Source organism: Cherax quadricarinatus, chromosome 83 (assembly GCF_038502225.1).
Source record: "Cherax quadricarinatus isolate ZL_2023a chromosome 83, ASM3850222v1, whole genome shotgun sequence".
Classification (NCBI taxonomy): domain Eukaryota; kingdom Metazoa; phylum Arthropoda; class Malacostraca; order Decapoda; family Parastacidae; genus Cherax; species Cherax quadricarinatus.
In genome coordinates, this window is record NC_091374.1 from 4,220,316 (window position 1) to 4,238,846 (window position 18,531).

Genomic DNA, 18,531 nt, shown 5'->3' on the forward strand with positions numbered 1-18,531 from the left:
TGTCAGTCCCCCAGCCTGGAGAAGTTCAGTTCCATAGTCTAACTAACTGAAGATCAAGCGACAGTGCAGAGACTTAAATACTGTCGGAAGGAGAGGTGCAGAGTAGTAGTAGTAGTGAGAATGCTGCCACTGAGAGATCACGTCCCTCTCAGATCAAACAATTCTCACTGTTCTTGCCTACTTTCTGTATTCGACTGAAGAAGCCTACTGTGTAGGCGAAACATTTTGGTATAAAGTTGCCTAACTGTTGCTTATGTGTCTTACCTACCATTTGTGCATGGGGCTGAACCACAGCAAATCATCTTAAACCTTTAATAACCCAACAAAAAGCTGCTGTGCAGTTGATTATCAACACCTGCATTAGACAGCACACTCCACCGCTTTTTAAGAGCCTTAATTTTCTTAATATACAAAATATCTACACTTATTATTGTGCCTACTACACACACACAGAACGTTATACTTAAATGTTTACCCTCCCCTCAAAATCCTCCTTAATAACTACAACAGAACACACAGGCATAACACAAGGCACAAATCACTTTTCGATATCATTCTTGTCCATCTTTCCCTATGCAAAAATGGTATGCACATAAAGGGCCCAAAGATCTGGAATTCATTGCCAGAACACATGCTCACCATCTTGCCTTTTTAAGCAAACAAGATCACCATCTTGTTTGCCTAAAAAGGTGTACCTTTCTATTTTTTTATTTTTGTAACTATCTTTTACCGTCCTCCATTTGAGAAGTATATTTTTCTACTGTCTTGTGTGTGCAGTCTATAGTAGTGCAGTACAGTCCAAAGTTATGCACTACTGTTTTAAAACCCCTTTTTTTTCTTTTGCTGTCTACTGTATAAAGTTAATTATAGCATTAGTGCAGTAACTGTTAGGTGCTATTGATATACCTAGTCTTATTAGTTCGTTATATTTTACTACTACTATTTCACTATGTATATATTTATTAGGTTTTACTATCTACTGGAACAATATACACTTACACCATTATCACCCTTCTGCAATTCAATATCATTTAACCCCAACTCATTACCTGTAAATATAAAAGAAACACTACCTGTTTATAAATTCAAGTCTCTTCTCAAAGATCACTTACTCACCCAAAACCAAATAAATACTGAATAACTGAACCTTATAAATTGTATATCTTAAATGTTTCTCACAATTATATCACATAAATGTTAAACCTAAAACCCAATCTAACTTTATTATTTTTTAAATACACTACCTAACAGAATACTCCATTCTACTGAATGTACAACAATGCATACAACCATATGACCTGTCTTTGTAATACTCACTTGTGCTTTATAGTAATCTGTTTACATTAAGTTTTATCACCGATGTCATCATTGCTTAGTTCATCTTAAGTTAATTTTAAGCCAGCCCGTAATGCTATGCATAGTATAAGTGGCTTTGGCATACTGCTCTTTTCTGTATTTTTTGTACCTCTGTATGTGTGCACAAATTTTTAAATAAATAAATAAAAAAAAAAAATGCTCAGTGCTGACATCGACCCTGAAATGAACCTAATTAATCTAAAGCCCAGTCACCATTTAACTGAAACCAATTGCCTTTACCACACAGCAACAGAAGCCAGTACTGTCCTCAGCAATGCCAGAAATATCACAATTTTGAATTACAATATTAGATCCCAAAGTAAACACTCTAATGACCTCTGGATACTCTTAGATTCATTAAAGACAAACTTCTGTATTATTCTTACTGAAACCTGGCTTAAGCATGACACAGTAGACATCTACACACTACCAGGATACACAGCAATTGACAACTGCAGATCAGAACAAATTGGGGAAGGTATTGCCTTCTATTATTGCAATGAACTATCATGTATAAACACCATATCCTTCAATGATGAATGTGATGAATATATATTCACAAACTTCTCTGTAAAAAAATAAAAAACCCTAAAGCAATTGGGGCCGTATACAGGATGCCTCATACTTATATCCTAGCCTTTAGTGATAAACTAAAAACATTGATTACAGATACACAAATGAATAAGCACCACCTACTACTAGCAGGAGACTTCAACATTAACCTTGGCCTAGCAGATGACTAACCTGTTGCTGACTTCATTAACAATGTGAACATTACACTACTCATACCAGCAGTTACAAAACTAGCAAGACTAATTGAGACAAGTGCAGTCATAATTGACCACATGTGGACAAACATACTAGTCCCCCTTGAAGCTGGGATAATCACTGACAACACTGCTGACCACTATCTAACTTTCCTCCTAACCAACATTTGTAAGCAACTGATGGAATATAAAAAGTTCTTCTTTTAACAATATGATGAGGCTTCAATAAGTAATTTCACTGCAGAACTAAGCTCAGTTGACTGGCCTACAGAATTTACCAATGCCGCTGGTATCAGTGAATGGATAGAGATATTTCTAAACAAAATTCAAAGACTATATAACAAATATTGTCCCATAAAAACTAAACAGATAACCAGTAAAAGACTAAGTTGCCCATGGCTTACTAACAGCATCCTAATGTCCATCAATATGAAACATCAATATGAGAAACAATATAGAAGGGGCTTAATAACTAAATAATTTATCAAACACTATACATCAATCCTCACCAATTTAATCACAAAGTCTAAGCAACTATACTATTCTAATAGATTCACTGAAATGAGAGGAGACATAAAAAAGACCTGGAAAACACTCTCTCAGATCCTGGGCACCCACAAACTGAACATAACTAGTAATATTGTACTAACTAAACCAAACAAACAGAAATTCCAGCCTATTGATACAGCTGACAAGTTAAATGACTTCTTCTCAGCCATAGGATCAAATCTTGCCAGTAAAATTCCAATTACCAATGCCTGAGCTAATAATTATCTAGATGGAAACTTCCCTACATCCCTCTATCTTACACCAACAGAGCCCACTGGGGTTACCATGATTATCAACTCTCTAAAAAACAAATCAGGGAATGTAACCCAAGTGCCACCACTGCTGTATAAATGAGTGTCTCAAATCCTTTCACCCACCATTGCATTACTCTTCAACAAATCACTAGAAACCAACACCTTCCGTGCATCACTCAAGCTACCAAGGATTACACCAAAGGTGGTGACTCAACAGATGTAAACAATTATAGGCCAATATCAAACTTGCCTTTACTTTCGAAAATCTTTTCAACACATCTGCCATCTCCCACTGAGGCAAGGTGACCCATAAGAAAAAACTTTCATCATTCAACACTTTCACCATCACTCATACATAATTACTGTCTTTGCAGAGGCACTCAGATACGACAGTTTAGATGTCACTCCAAACTGCCAATATCCTAAACCCCCTCCTTTAACCCTTAAAATGTCCAAACGTAGATCTGCGTTCGCTCGCGTAGTGCTCCGAACATAGATCTACTTTTTTTTACATAAAACACACAAAATCGAACATATATTTACATTCGGAGCATTACACGAGCGAACGTAGATCTACATTTGGACAGTTTAAGAGTTAAAGTGCAAGCATTGTACTTCCCGTTTCCAGGACTCAAGTCCGGCTAACCGGCTTTCCTGATTCCCTTCACAAAATATTACCCTGCTCACACTCCAACAGCTCATCAGGTCCCAAAAACCATTTGTCTCCATTCACTCCTATCTAACACACTCATGCACGCTTGCTGGAAGTCCAAGCCCCTCACCCACAAAACCTCCTTTACCCCCCCTCCATCCTTTTCGGGGATGACCCCTACCCCACCTTCCTGTAAAATTAAGAGGAATCTTTTAGGATTAACAAGTTTTTATCCTTCAGCTACGAGTTCAAAATAGCTCGTGTACAATACCGGATGACTTCCAGCAGGCCATTAGGCAGTGCTATGGTGTGTACTCCCCATCCATTGAAGATACGGAACCATTTGGCCCAGGAAATTCAACAGAGTAAGTAAAAACTTATGCTCAGTAAATTAAGGAGACAGAGCGAACATTTAATAAAGGCTTATACTGTCTGTGTGTCTGGTTCACTATGTCTCTGTTTACTTCTTATCTTACATAGTAGTGATACTGATGGTTATAATAGTACACTAGAGTGATGTAAATTAGATGAACACTGGTAGTACATATAGCAATGCAGAACAAGTATTTAGTGTAATTACTGTCATGATAATAATCATGATGAATGCAATTCATTAAGACCAGCTGGCAATCATATAAGACCAGCTGACAATAACAAAAATAAGACCAACTGTCAGTAACAATAATAAGACAGATAATGTTTATTAATAGTGTATTAATAAATGCTCTTTACAGATGGGAGTACCACACTGAAGAGGAGATGAATGGCACCAGCTACTGGGGACAAATTGCAGTCTACTCTGGTGCAGGAAGCTATATTGTAATGCCTTTTTATAAGTATATATTGTCTAAAACTAAAGAAAGTAGTCCTAAAATATTAATACCTCATTTATACAACAGCAATTTCTTTTAAATATAGCACAATATAGCTTATGCAGTGGACCCCCAGTTAACGATATTTTTTCACTCCAGAAGTATGTTCAGGTGCCAGTACTGACCGAATTTGTTCCCATAAGGAATATTGTGAAGTAGATTAGTCCATTTCAGACCCCCAAACATACACGTGCAAATGCACTTACATAAATACACTTACATAATTGGTCGCATTCGGAGGTGATCGTTATGCGGGGGTCCACTGTACTGTGTATTATTGATTATGTAATACAGTGGGTATAGGAGGATGGGTATGGGCAGGAAGAGGACAATTGGTGGAATGATGAGGTAAAGGTGGCAAGGGAGAAGTTAGTATATGAGAGGTTTTTTACAGTGTAGAAGTGATATATGGAGAAGAAAAGAGGGTTGAGGCAATGTAAAAGGAGAGCCAATGAGGGAGTGAGTGAGGTTCGGTTTTTTTTTTAATGTTTCTGAGTGAAATTGTAGTGAAAATAATAAGTTAAGTGAGGAAGAGCCAATTGTGAGTATGGGGAAAGTGTGTGGGGCGATGGGTAGAATTAAAAGGACAAGTAGTTTTGATAGATGGGATCAAGACAACTGTTAAAAGCAGGCAGAGATATACAGCAGTTCTGGAGTGGTTGGTATATTTTTTTCAATTTATGCAAGAAAGGGGAGAAGGGTACCTGGGGATTGGCTGAGAGCATGCATAGTCCCTCTGTATAAGGGAAAGGGGAATAAAAGAGAGTGTATGAATTATAGGGTAATAAGCTTGTTAAGTGTATTGGTAAAGTGTATAATAATTATTGCAAGAATTAAGTGCAAGACAAATTAGGATTGCAAAAGAACGAGGAGGGTTTAAGAAGGGTAGGGAATGTGTAGACTAAATGTTTACATTGAAGGATATATGTGAACAGTACTTACATAAAGGTAAGGCACATTTTGTTACAGTTATGAATTTAGAAAAGGCATGTGATAAGGTGGATAAGGGAACAATAGGGCAGATGTTGCAAATGTATGGAATAGGTGGTAAGTTTCTAAAAATAGAGTTTTTATGCAGATAGTGAGGCTCAGGTTAGTGTATGTAAGAGAGAGGGGAGATTGTTTTCCAGTAAATGTGTTCAGATATTTTGGAGTTGACTTGTTGGTGAATAGGTCCATGAAAGATGAGATGAGCCATAGAATTGCCAAGGGGAAAAAGATAAGCAGTACACTGAGGAATCTGCAGAGATAAAGAACCTTATCCAAGGAAGCATAAAGGGGAACTGTACCAGAGTATAGTAGTACCAACACAGTTATATGGATGTGAATCATGAATTTTAAATATTGCAGCAAAGAGGAAGCTGAAGGGAGTGAAGATGGTGTGTTTGAAGGCAATGTGTGGTGGGAGTATTATACAGGGAATTCAGAACTTGGAGATTAGAAGATGGTGTATGGTTAGCAAAATTGTTATTCAGAGGGTTGAGGAGGGGTTATTGAGGTAGTTTGGACATGTAGAGAGGGTGGAGCAAAATAATGTGACTAACAAGGTGTATAAATTGGGTGGTGGGATGGAAAGGTTGGAGGTAGGGGGAAAAGGCAGTTTTGAGTGCTAGGGGCTTGGGCTTCCAACTGCCTTGTGTGAAAACATGAGATAGGTGTGAATCCAAACAATTAGTTTTTATGATGATGTGCTGTTGGAGTGTGAGCAAGGTAACATTTGTGAAGGGATTACGGGAAACCTGTTAGCCGACGTGAGTTCAGGAGGCTGGAAGTACAGCACCTGCATCCTGAAGGATAGGTAGGAAAGTTGCAGTTTAGAGGATTCTCTAACCTGTGATGTCTTCACATTTCTAGCAAGACAGCAGTAGAATAAGTATTGGCTCTTTTTTGGGTCACCTTACCTTGGGAGATGGGTGGTGTGTTGAAAATATTAAATTATCTTAGAGTCTATGGACCATTACCTTTTTGACAGATGTTCCCTATGTGTGGACAACAGATTCAGTAGCAGAAAACAAGGTTTATAAAATGAAAATGGGTCTTGTGAATGGATGTGCATAAAAGTCTCGAACCTCATATAGCGATTACTGTATTTGTTTATTCTTCTTTAATCTTCCACACACACTAAGCATTGTGTCATTAAAAATTAGTTCTCACTGTTGTAACTTATTTTCTTTTCTTTGCAGGACCTTGGTTTAAACAGAAGCGAAAGTGAAGACATTATTTCCAATCTCCGTAAAAACTTGTGGGTTACGAGAGCTACACGTGCAGTCTTTATTGACTTTACTGTTTACAATGCCAACATTAACCTCTTCTGTGTTATCAAGTAAATACATTGTTGTTTATGTGTAGAGGAAAAGAGTAACTGAAAATTATGTCAAAATCTTGGGAACAAAATTTGCTTTCACTGCATATGTCTGTTGGTAATCCTAGAATACCGTGCATTGCTCTTTCAATTTTTCCATTGTTTTGCTGTTCTGTGACAGTCATATGTTTCTATGACACAGTGATCGTCAGATCTTCAAGTATTTCTTCCTGATTATTTTTTTTTTTAATGTCGGCCATTTCCCACCAAGGCAGCGTGACCCAAAAGAAAGGAAAAACTTTCATTATCTTTCAACACTTTAACCATCACTCATGCAGTGCTCGTCACAGCATTATGCCAAGTGAGCACCCCGGCATAATGCCATGACGAAAATCAAAGGCCTTCCATACAGGGGGTCTTTTTTCATCAGGGCGTTCTGCTGGGGTGGATGAGACACAACAGTGCAACACTTCCTCGCACCACGGCAGCCACGTGAGCAATGAGAAGTCACTGTGAAGTGTGGCAGCAGGCCGTAACATCATGATAATGGCTGCTATAAAGAAGAATGCACTGACAAAAAAAGAACCCCCTCTATGGCAGGCCTTTGATTTTCGTCACGGCATTATGCTGGGGTGCTCACCCGGCATAATGCCATGACGAGCACTGTACATAATCACTATCTTTGCAGAGGTGCTCAGATATGACAGTTTAGATGTCCCTCCAAATTGCCAATATCCCAAACCCCTCCATTAAAGTGCAGGCATTGTACTTCCCATTTCCAGGACTCAAGTCCTGCTAACTGGTTTCCCTGAATCCCTCCACAAAATACAGTGGACCCCCGGTTAACGATATTTTTTCACTCCAGAAGTATGTTCAGGTGCCAGTATTGACCGAATTTGTTCCCATAAGGAATATTGTGAAGTAGATTAGTCCATTTCAGACCCCCAAACATACACGTACAAACGCACTTACATAAATACACTTACATAATTGGTCGCATTCGGAGGTGATCGTTATGTGGGGGTCCACTGTATTATCCTGCTCACACCCCAACAGCTCATGGGGGGCCAAAAACCATTCATCTCCATTCATTCCTATCTAACACACTCATGCATGCTTGCTGGAAGTCCAAACCCCCTCGCCCACAAAACAACCTTTACCCCTCCCTCCAACCTTTCCTAGGACGACTCCTACTCCACCTTCCTTCCGTTACAGATTTATATGCTCTCCAAGTCATTCTACCGCCTCAACAACCCCTTTTCACTCCTCTGACTAATACTTTTAGTAACTCCACACCTCCTAATATCCATACTATGAATTCTCTGCATAATATTTACGTCACACATGCCCTTAGACACGACATTTCCACTGCCTCCAGCCTCCTCGCTGCAGCATTTACAATCTATGCTTCACACCCATATAAGCATGTTGGTACCACTATACTCTTGTACATTCCCTTCTTTGCCTCCATGGATAACATTCTTTGTCTCCACAGATACCTCAACACACCACTCACCTTTTTTTCCTTCATCAGTTCTGTGGTTAACCTCATCCTTCATAAACCCATCTGCTGACAAAGTCAGCTCCCAAATATCTGAACATATTCACTTCTTTCATATTCCCTCTCTCCAATGTGATATCCAGTTTTTCTTTATTTAAATTGTTTGATACCCTCATCACCTTACTCTTATCTATGTTCATAATTTCTATATATTCAAAATTCTCATATGTGACCGAAGTATACTTTGTATTATTTTTCAGGCTGGCATTTGAGTTTCCAGCAACTGGTGGCATTATTCCCTCATGGTCCTTCCTTACTGTGAAATTACTGCGTTATGTCACCCCATTGGATTACTTTATAATGGCCTGCGAGTTTATATTCCTTTTCTTCATACTATACTACATTGTCGAAGAAACTATAGAAATTAAAGCTCTTAAGTGTGCCTACTTCAAGAACATCTGGAACCTTCTTGATCTTGTGGTGATAATTGTAAGTCTGGCATTGATGCAAATTTTACAGGCATTTCTTAAATTAGATATAAAACTTGTTGATTCCATAAGTGTCATCAAGAATGTTTTTTTTTTACCTGTGCAAATATAATCAAGAATGTTTTATCTCTGAAACTGGGATTAAAGAAAACTTATGTATAATGAGAGATGCATACCTCTTTGACATACAGTATACAGTGGACCCCCGGTTAACGATATTTTTTCATTCCAGAAGTATGTTCAGGTGCCAGTACTGACCGAATTTGTTCCCATAAGGAATACACGTATTGTGAAGTGGATTAGTCCATTTCAGACCCCCAAACATACATGTACAAACGCACTTACATAAATACACTTACATAATTGGTCGCATTGGGAGGTGATCGTTAAGCGGGGGTCCACTGTATACAGTGGAACCTTGGTTTTCATTTGCCCTAGTTTTTGTTGAATTCAGTTTTCGATGACTTTTTTCGTCAAAACATTGTCCCAGTTTTCGTTCATCACCTCGGTTTTTGTTCGCCGTACAGAACGTGTCCGTCTGCCTGCGTCCAAACAAAGCATCCCACACACACATTCTGAGTCAGTCTGGCTTTGTTTTTCATTGAGTGAACATTACCCTGCACATTCATACAAAATTGTTTGTATGAATGTGCAGTTTATTGAGTGCGACTGCTAAATAAGCCACCATGGGGCCAAAGAAGGCAAGAAACATGATAGAATTCAAGAAAGAACTCGTAGCAAAGTATGAAAGTGGAATGAGTTGCAAAGTTTTGTGGAGAAATATCACTTCCATTCTCTACAAAGGTAGAGGGTGGTAGTGATTGTGGTATTGATGGTGGTAGAGGATGGTAGCAGTTGTGAGGTGGTAGAGGGTGGTAGTGATGATGGTAGAGGGTGGTAGTAATGGTGGTCAAGGGTGGTAGTGATGGTAGTAGAGGGTGGTAGTGATGATGGTAAAGATAACCTCTCCTCCCTCTCCCTTCCTCGCCATTTTCCATATGCCAATGAGAGTCTTCAATAAAGGTAAAAGTGATGTTAAATGTTCGTTTATCCATTTCATTAGTCCTTTATATTTACGTATTTCTCATTGTTTTCTGTATGTAAAACTATACAATTATTCTCTATAAAATGTATTTTTTGTTAATAGTTTTGGGTGTCTGGAACGAATTAATTGGATTTACATTATTTCTTATGGGAAATATTTCTTCAGTTTTCGTCGAATTCGGTTTTCATCAGACTCTGGAATGAATTAGACGACAACCAAGGTTCCACTGTACTCTGTGAATATTGTATACTGTAGTTATGAAAATTTTAAAACAAAGCTTAAAAAGAAAAACTTTTGTTTTACTTTTTGGGTCACACTGCCTGGTGGGATGTGGCTGGTGTGTTAAAAAATGAATTAAAATTTTGTAGCAGAGATTATTAGATGTTATTTAAACAATTTATCTGTTTTTTTTTTTTTTTTTTTTTTTTTTTTTTCAACAAGTCGGCCGTCTCCCACCGAGGCAGGGTGACCCAAAAAAGAAAGAAAATCCCCAAAAAGAAAATACTTTCATCATCATTCAACACTTTCACCACACTCGCACATTATCACTGTTTTTGCAGAGGTGCTCAGAATACAACAGTCTAGAAGCATAAACATATAAAGATACACAACATATCCCTCCAAACTGCCAATATCCCAAACCCCTCCTTTAAAGTGCAGGCATTGTACTTCCCATTTCCAGGACTCAAGTCCGACTATATGAAAATAACCGGTTTCCCTGAATCCCTTCACTAAATATTACCCTGCTCACACTCCAACAGATCGTCAGGTCCCAAGTACCATTCGTCTCCATTCACTCCTATCTAACACGCTCACGCACGCTTGCTGGAAGTCCAAGCCCCTTACCCACAAAACCTCCTTTACCCCCTCTCTCCAACCCTTTCGAGGACGACCCCTACCCCGCCTTCCTTCCCCTATAGATTTATATGCTTTCCATGTCATTCTACTGTGATCCATTCTCTCTAAATGACCAAACCACCTCAACAACCCCTCTTCTGCCCTCTGACTAATACTTTTATTAACTCCACACCTTCTCCTAATTTCCACACTCCGAATTTTCTGCATAATATTTACACCACACATTGCCCTTAAACAGGACATCTCCGCTGCCTCCAACCGTCTCCTCGCTGCTGCATTTACCACCCAAGCTTCACACCCATATAAGAGTGTTGGTACTACTATACTTTCATACATTCCCTTCTTTGCCTCCATAGATAACGTTTTTTGACTCCACATATACCTCAACGCACCACTCACCTTTTTTCCCTCATCAATTCTATGATTAACCTCATCCTTCATAAATCCATCCGCCGACACGTCAACTCCCAAGTATCTGAAAACATTCACTTCTTCCATACTCCTCCTCCCCAATTTGATATCCAATTTTTCTTTATCTAAATCATTTGACACCCTCATCACCTTACTCTTTTCTATGTTCACTTTCAACTTTCTACCTTTACACACATTCCCAAACTCATCCACTAACCTTTGCAATTTTTCTTTAGAATCTCCCATAAGCACAGTATCATCAGCAAAAAGTAACTGTGTCAATTCCCATTTTGAATTTGATTCCCCATAATTTAATCCCACCCCTCTCCCAAACACCCTAGCATTTACTTCCTTTACAACCCCATCTATAAATATATTAAACAACCATGGTGACATTACACATCCCTGTCTAAGACCTACTTTTACCGGGAAGTAGTCTCCCTCTCTTCTACACACCCTAACCTGAGTCAGTGCAATCTGTGTCAGTGCAATTTACTCTATTTATTCTCAGTACAACTGCAAGGAATTGTTGCCATCTCTTGTGAATTATAGTTACACAAAATATATTTCATAAATTTTTCGACACACCGGCTATATTTCACTAAGGCAAGGTGACCTAAAATGAAAATCAAAAGTTTTTCTTTTTAAATTCAGTAATTTATGCAGAAAGGGTTACTAGCTCCTTGCTCGTGGCATTGTAGTCACCTCTTACAGCACGCATGGCTTACACATTAAGAATTCTTTTCCACTTTCCTATGGAGACTTCAGTAATTTTATTTGTCACTTGTAAATGCAGCCTATTTTATTAGAAGTATGATCCTCTGATAGAATGTCTTTTCTTTTCAGATTTCCATTGTGTGTACTGGATTTAGTATATATTCAACCATCTCAATCAACTATTTGTTGGAAGACTTGCTAGCTGACCCCGACACCTTCTCTGACTTCCAGTTCTTAGGCTTCTGGCAGTCACAATTCAACAATGGAGTGGCTGTCTTAGTTTTCTTTTCCTGGTTTAAACTCTTTAAGTACATCTCCTTCAACAAGACCATGACTCAGCTCTTTACTACCTTGTCAAAGGTGTGTATATACCAGTGAGTCAAAATGTGCCACATTGCTCAGGCACTTATAACTGTGTGCCTGAGTGGTATACAATACTGACAAGATGAAGAATTAGGCATGTACAACATCTAAGTACATATCTTTATTTGTAGACGTTTTGCCATCCACTGGCTTTGTCAATACAAATTCGAGGATATAATGGGAATTTGTATTGAATTTGTGTGATAAAGCCACTGGATGGTGAAATGTCTACAAATAAACACCCATATATTGCGTGTTTTTGGAAGTACAATGTCTGCACTTTAACCCTTAAACTGTCCAAACGTAGATCTACTTTTTTCAACATTTGAAAGTATGTAAAAAAATGTAGATCTTCTTTTTGTTTTTTTTACATTTGAAAATGTGTAAAAACAACTTTGATCTACGTTTTTTTTTGTTATATTTGAAAATATGTAAAAAAAAACGTAGATCTACTTTTGGAGCACTACACTTGTGAACATAGATCTGTTTGGACAGTTTAAAGGTTAAAGGAGGGGTTTGGGATATTGGCAGTTTGGAGGGATATTTTGTGTATCTTTATACGTATATGCTTCTAAACTGTTGTATTCTGAGCACCTCTGCAAAAACAGTGATTATGTGTGAGTGAGGTGAAAGTGTTGAATGATGATGAAAGTATTTTCTTTCTTTTTGGGTCACCCTGCCTCGGTGGGAGACGGCCGACTTGTTAAAAAAAAGAAAAAAAAATTGCCTGTGTCTAATTCTTCACTCATAACTGAGACAAGAATAATGTTTCAATCTAATTATCATTTTGTGTAATAGCTGAAATTATTCAGTCAAGCTTGTTAACTTGTTAGTTTTATACTTCATGAAATGTTTGAAAGGTCATCATTTAGTAATAACAGTAATGAATTCTCCAACAGTGTGCCAAAGACGTGGCCGGCTTCACCATCATGTTCTTCATCGTGTTCTTTGCTTATTGTCAGCTTGGCTACCTACTGTTTGGCACACAGGTGTGTAACAACACTCTTCTTACAGAATTTTTTCAGTTTTTCATATACGTACGGGATGGCCCCACTTATACAGCAGGTTAGGTTCTGGGCTACTGCTGTAAAGTGAAAATTGCTGTAAAGTGAATCATAGCCTTTTTTCACTTTCAAATGCCTGATAACATGTTTACATTATCATATATTAAGTGAACAATAGAGCTAGGCCTTAATTTGCATGTACAATACACACATTACTTATTTTAAAATATTTTCATCCTTATCTTATAGTGAGTGGTGAATATATTTGCTGTAGGAAGTCTGAATAAACAAAGAATGGGTATAATTGAAAATGCTGCATTAACAAAATGCCATAAAGTGAAGTGCTGTGAAGCCTGTGAAGTGGGACCCATATGTAGTGTACTGTATACTCTTTCTGTTAACATGGGGTAGTTATTTTTTGTGTTAGCTAAACTAGCAGGCAAAATCTTAAATGAAATACAGTGGTACCTCGAGTTACAAACTTAATTCGTTCCAGAAGGCTGTTCGAGTGCCGATACCGATCGAATTTGTTCCCATAAGGAATAATGTAAATTAGATTAGTGTGTTTCAGACTCCCAAAAATATATTTACAAAACCACTTACAAAAATACACTTACATAATTGTTTGAGTTGGGAGCTGTTCAAAACTTAAGGTACCACTGTATATAATAAAAAAAATGTTTTTTCTCAACTGATCTCAGTCTTTTATCCTAATGATTTTTATCTTTACAGGTTGAAGATTTCAGTACTTTTCTAAATTCTGTTTTCACCTTACTCCGAACAATCCTTGGTGACTTTAACTTCCACGACATTGAGGCAGCCAACAGGATCCTGGGACCTATATTCTTCATTTCTTACGTGTTTTTTGTCTTCTTTGTGTTGCTCGTGAGTACAGAGTTTCTCATTCTTTTTTGGGCAAATACTGTACATAGTTAGTCTCCATCATGTAGGCATTTCTGTATTGATTGCTCATTAAATGCTTAGTATTAGTCTAAGTTTTTTATGAAAGATTGTAAGATGTAGATAATTAAATTATTTTTTTTCATTATTCCTAGATATGAAGGTTTAAAATTTCTATTTTGAATTTTATATGCAGTGGGAGAAATTATATGGGTGTGAACCACTGAGCCACTAGACTAAAAGAAAACAGTTCATAACTGCACATTTTTTCTCGTTTAGTACTGTTATTTTCATGATAGGATTAAATTTTAAGGTATAAGAGGGCCCTTCATATTCAGCACCTCTTATCAGTATTCCACATATTCATTGGCTTTCAGTTGAGGAAGTGTTCATTATAGTCCACCGGCCAGTGAACCTTGCCGGTGACGTTCATGAGCAGGTAGAATACAATGAACAGTGGCTCAGTTTAAAGCCAATGAAAATGTGGAATACCAAAAACAAGGTTCCATATATGTGGGGCCCTCCTGTACTGTAAATGCTGTTTAGTATACAACAGTAGTGACATTAGTGGTGAAGTTATATTTGCATGGTGTATGTGTGTGCAGCTGTCTCTGGTACTATACTCTGAAAATAGCATACTGTAATTAAAATATCTACAGTAATTAATTCATATAGGAAAACATTCATACTTAGGTAATGGGTAAAACATGAAATAATTATACCTATGAAGATAAGCTATAGATGCTCTGCAGTGGCACTGGCTTCAGCTCTGCAATAGGCACAAGTAATTATACAGTATTTAGATAAAGGTAGGGAAGTTTGTATTGCATTTATGGATTTAGAAAAGGCATATGATAGAGTGGATAGAGGAGCAATGTGGCAGATGTTGCAAGTATATGGAATAGGTGGTAAGTTATTAAATGCTGTAAAGAGTTTTTATGAGGATAGTGAGGCTCAGGTTAGGGTATGTAGAAGAGAGGGAGACTACTTCCCGGTAAAAGTAGGTCTTAGACAGGGATGTGTAATGTCACCATGGTTGTTTAACCCTTTCAGGGTCCGTCCCGTAGATCTACGGCTTTACGGTGAGTGTCCAAACCGTAGATCTACGCCATGAGCTCAGCTCACTCTGATAAACTGTGAGTGGTACATTTGGGCCTAGATATGAGAGAATACATCTATGTGGTATGTGTGCACCACATAAAACAGATCCTGCAGCACACTGTGTATAATGAGAGAAAAAAACTGAAATCATGATTTTTCGATTAAAACAGCAACTTTGCAGTGTTTTTTCGCATGTTTTTTATAGTTGTATTTGCGATTTCTTGGTCTCATTTGATAGACTGGAAGACATATTACAGAAATAGAGATGATTTTGATTGGTTTTAGCACTGGAAATGGCTTGAAACTGAGCTCAAAGTAGCGGAAATGTTAAATTTTTGCCGATATTCAAGAGTAAACAAACGACCTCACACGTCTAATACACGTCAGCTGGTGGGTCTAATATACATTCACAAATATGGTGATGATATTTATACAATTATTACAGTATTGCATAACAGTAAATCTTCTATGTTTTGGTGTGAATAAAAATTCATTATGTGAATAAAAAATCAAAATGGAATTTATTTGTAAAGCCTCAAAATATAACTAATGAACAGAGGAAATGTTAGTTTAGTGCCAGGAATGCCTACATTGTTTATTCTGGACCCTATTTTGAAATTGGAATATTTTGAACTTTGTGTTAAATTGGCCAAATTAACAATTTCCGATCACTTTATTTTGTAGTTGAAACAGTTGACTTGGCGATTTCTTGTGCTCAATCGATAGAATAGAAGTAATACTAGTGAAATAGCTAAGAATTTGGTTGATTGGAATAATGTAATTGGCCTAAAATGGGAGTCAAAGTCGGCAAAATCGCCGATTCGTAAATATCGCTGACACATCAAAATTCGCGAGAGCATAATTTCGTCAATTTTCCACCAAATTTCGTACTTTTTGTTTTATTACCTTCACAAAAAGATTCTCTACGATTTCATAAGAAAAAATAACAAATTTTTTTTTTTAAAATTCTTGGACACTGGTGCGTGACTCCAGATTTGGGCCTTGGACCCTGAAAGGGTTAATATATTTATAGATGGGGTTGTAAAGGAAGTAAATGCTAGGGTGTTCGGGAGAGGGGTGGGATTAAATTTTGGGGAATCAAATTCAAAATGGGAATTGACGCAGTTACTTTTTGCTGATGATACTGTGCTTATGGGAGATTCTAAAGAAAAATTGCAAAGGTTAGTGGATGAGTTTGGGAATGTGTGTAAAGGTAGAAAGTTGAAAGTGAACATAGAAAAGAGTAAGGTGATGAGGGTGTCAAATGATTTAGATAAAGAAAAATTGGATATCAAATTGGGGAGGAGGAGTATGGAAGAAGTGAATGTTTTCAGATACTTGGGAGTTGACGTGTTGGCGGATGGATTTATGAAGGATGAGGTTAATCATAGAATTGATGAGGGAAAAAAGGCGAGTGGTGCGTTGAGGTATATGTGGAGTCAAAAAACGTTATCTATGGAGGCAAAGAAGGGAATGTATGAAAGTATAGTAGTACCAACACTCTTATATGGGTGTGAAGCTTGGGTGGTAAATACAGCAGCGAGGAGACGGTTGGAGGCAGTGGAGATGTCCTGTTTAAGGGCAATGTGTGGTGTAAATATTATGCAGAAAATTCGGAGTGTGGAAATTAGGAGAAGGTGTGGAGTTAATAAAAGTATTAGTCAGAGGGCAGAAGAGGGGTTGTTGAGGTGGTTTGGTCATTTAGAGAGAATGGATCAAAGTAGAATGACATGGAAAGTATATAAATCTATAGGGGAAGGAAGGCGGGGTAGGGGTCGTCCTCGAAAGGGTTGGAGAGAGGGGGTAAAGGAGGTTTTGTGGGCAAGGGGCTTGGACTTCCAGCAAGCGTGCGTGAGCGTGTTAGATAGGAGTGAATGGAGACGAATGGTACTTGGGACCTGACGATCTGTTGGAGTGTGAGCAGGGTAATATTTAGTGAAGGGATTCAGGGAAACCGGTTATTTTCATATAGTCGGACTTGAGTCCTGGAAATGGGAAGTACAATGCCTGCACTTTAAAGGAGGGGTTTGGGATATTGGCAGTTTGGAGGGATGTGTTGTGTGTCTTTATATGTGTATGCTTCTGGACTGTTGTATTCTGAGCACCTCTGCAAAAACAGTGATAATGTGCGAGTGTGGTGAAAGTGTTGAATGATGATGAAAGTATTTTCTTTTTGGGGATTTTCTTTCTTTTTTTTTCGGGGTCACCCTGCCTCGGTGGGAAACGGCCGACTTGTTGAAAAAAAAAAAAAAAAAAAAATTATACAGTACAAGTTTATTTGAACATGATACATTGTTAATGCAGAAATGGGTGACACTTGAGAGCATGCCAGCATTTAAAAAAAAAATTATTTTTATATCTAATTTCAAGTGTCGTTACAGAACATGTTTTTGGCCATCATCAATGACACCTACACAGAAGTCAAGTTTGATCTGGCTGGTCAGCGCAATGAATTCGAAATTGCCGACTACTTTAAACGTGGCTACAACAACATGATGGGCAAACTGGGCAAGAGAGATAAGCTGATAGATCTCCAGAACGCTATCAAACTTTCCGATAGCGATAATGATGGACTTTTGACATTTGACGCAATTCGAGCCAACCTCAAGAAGTTAGTTTTATCATTTCTGCTCCATTTTTAAGTATTCTTCATTGAAAAAAACTAAGGTTAAGCTTGAAAGCAACATTTTGATGATTTTTTTTTTCAATAATAAGGATAATTAAGAAGTTAGTTTTCATTACATGCCTCTTATGGTAAGGAGACATGAATGCAATTACAGGAGGGACAGGTCATATGGCTTTAAGGTTTGCAACCCCAAACGATAAGGGAAAATTGACAAATGGTGGAAAAGAGCCATTTTTTCATTATCAAGTGCATCTAAGATGCCTGATAACGAGTTTATATTATATTATGTGCTCAATACAGCTAGGCATAAAAAAAGGTATAAAAGTAAAATAAATACAGCCTCTCCTCACTCAGCGATGTACTTGTTTACCCACAACTTAGACTTAAGATGTGCTCGTTTACCCACAACTTAGACTTAAGATGTGCTCTCTGACCAGTATGTATACCTAAATCAAATATATTAAGAGCTGATTTTCTCTATTTTGTTTATTACAGTATACAGTACACTACTGTATAAACATTTAAAAATATACCAGAAATGTTATAAATGGTGCAGAGGTGACATTAAAACAATATCAAAGATGGTTGACTCAAACCCACTACCATTATAGTATGCTCCTCACTTAGAGATGAATTCGTTTACCAACATGGTCTTAATGGAACTTCATCGTTAAATGAGGAGAGGCTGTATAAAGTACATATAATACTTACCTTAAAATATGGTGCCAGTCACCCTTCCCTTACACAACTGTTGTATGATAATAA

At 37.7% G+C, this 18,531-nt stretch overlaps 2 protein-coding genes across 5 annotated transcripts in view; one reads left to right on the forward strand and one right to left on the reverse strand.

Annotated features, from left to right (window-relative positions):
- The window catches only part of LOC128702152 (uncharacterized), a 173,650-nt gene that overhangs the window by 96,444 nt on the left and 58,675 nt on the right, over nt 1–18,531 (reverse strand). The window lies entirely within an intron of this gene.
- LOC128702252 (polycystin-2) overlaps nt 1–18,531 on the forward strand; it is an 89,400-nt gene that overhangs the window by 47,483 nt on the left and 23,386 nt on the right. For all 4 annotated transcript variants that reach the window (XM_070102731.1, XM_070102732.1, XM_070102733.1 and 1 more), the window contains 8 exons: nt 3,819–3,943; nt 4,313–4,397; nt 6,634–6,773; nt 8,514–8,742; nt 11,902–12,132; nt 13,035–13,124; nt 13,872–14,024; nt 17,522–17,751. In XM_070102731.1, the coding sequence (XP_069958832.1) occupies nt 3,819–3,943; nt 4,313–4,397; nt 6,634–6,773; nt 8,514–8,742; nt 11,902–12,132; nt 13,035–13,124; nt 13,872–14,024; nt 17,522–17,751 (1,283 nt within the window). The remainder of the gene's footprint in view (nt 1–3,818; nt 3,944–4,312; nt 4,398–6,633; nt 6,774–8,513; nt 8,743–11,901; nt 12,133–13,034; nt 13,125–13,871; nt 14,025–17,521; nt 17,752–18,531) is intronic.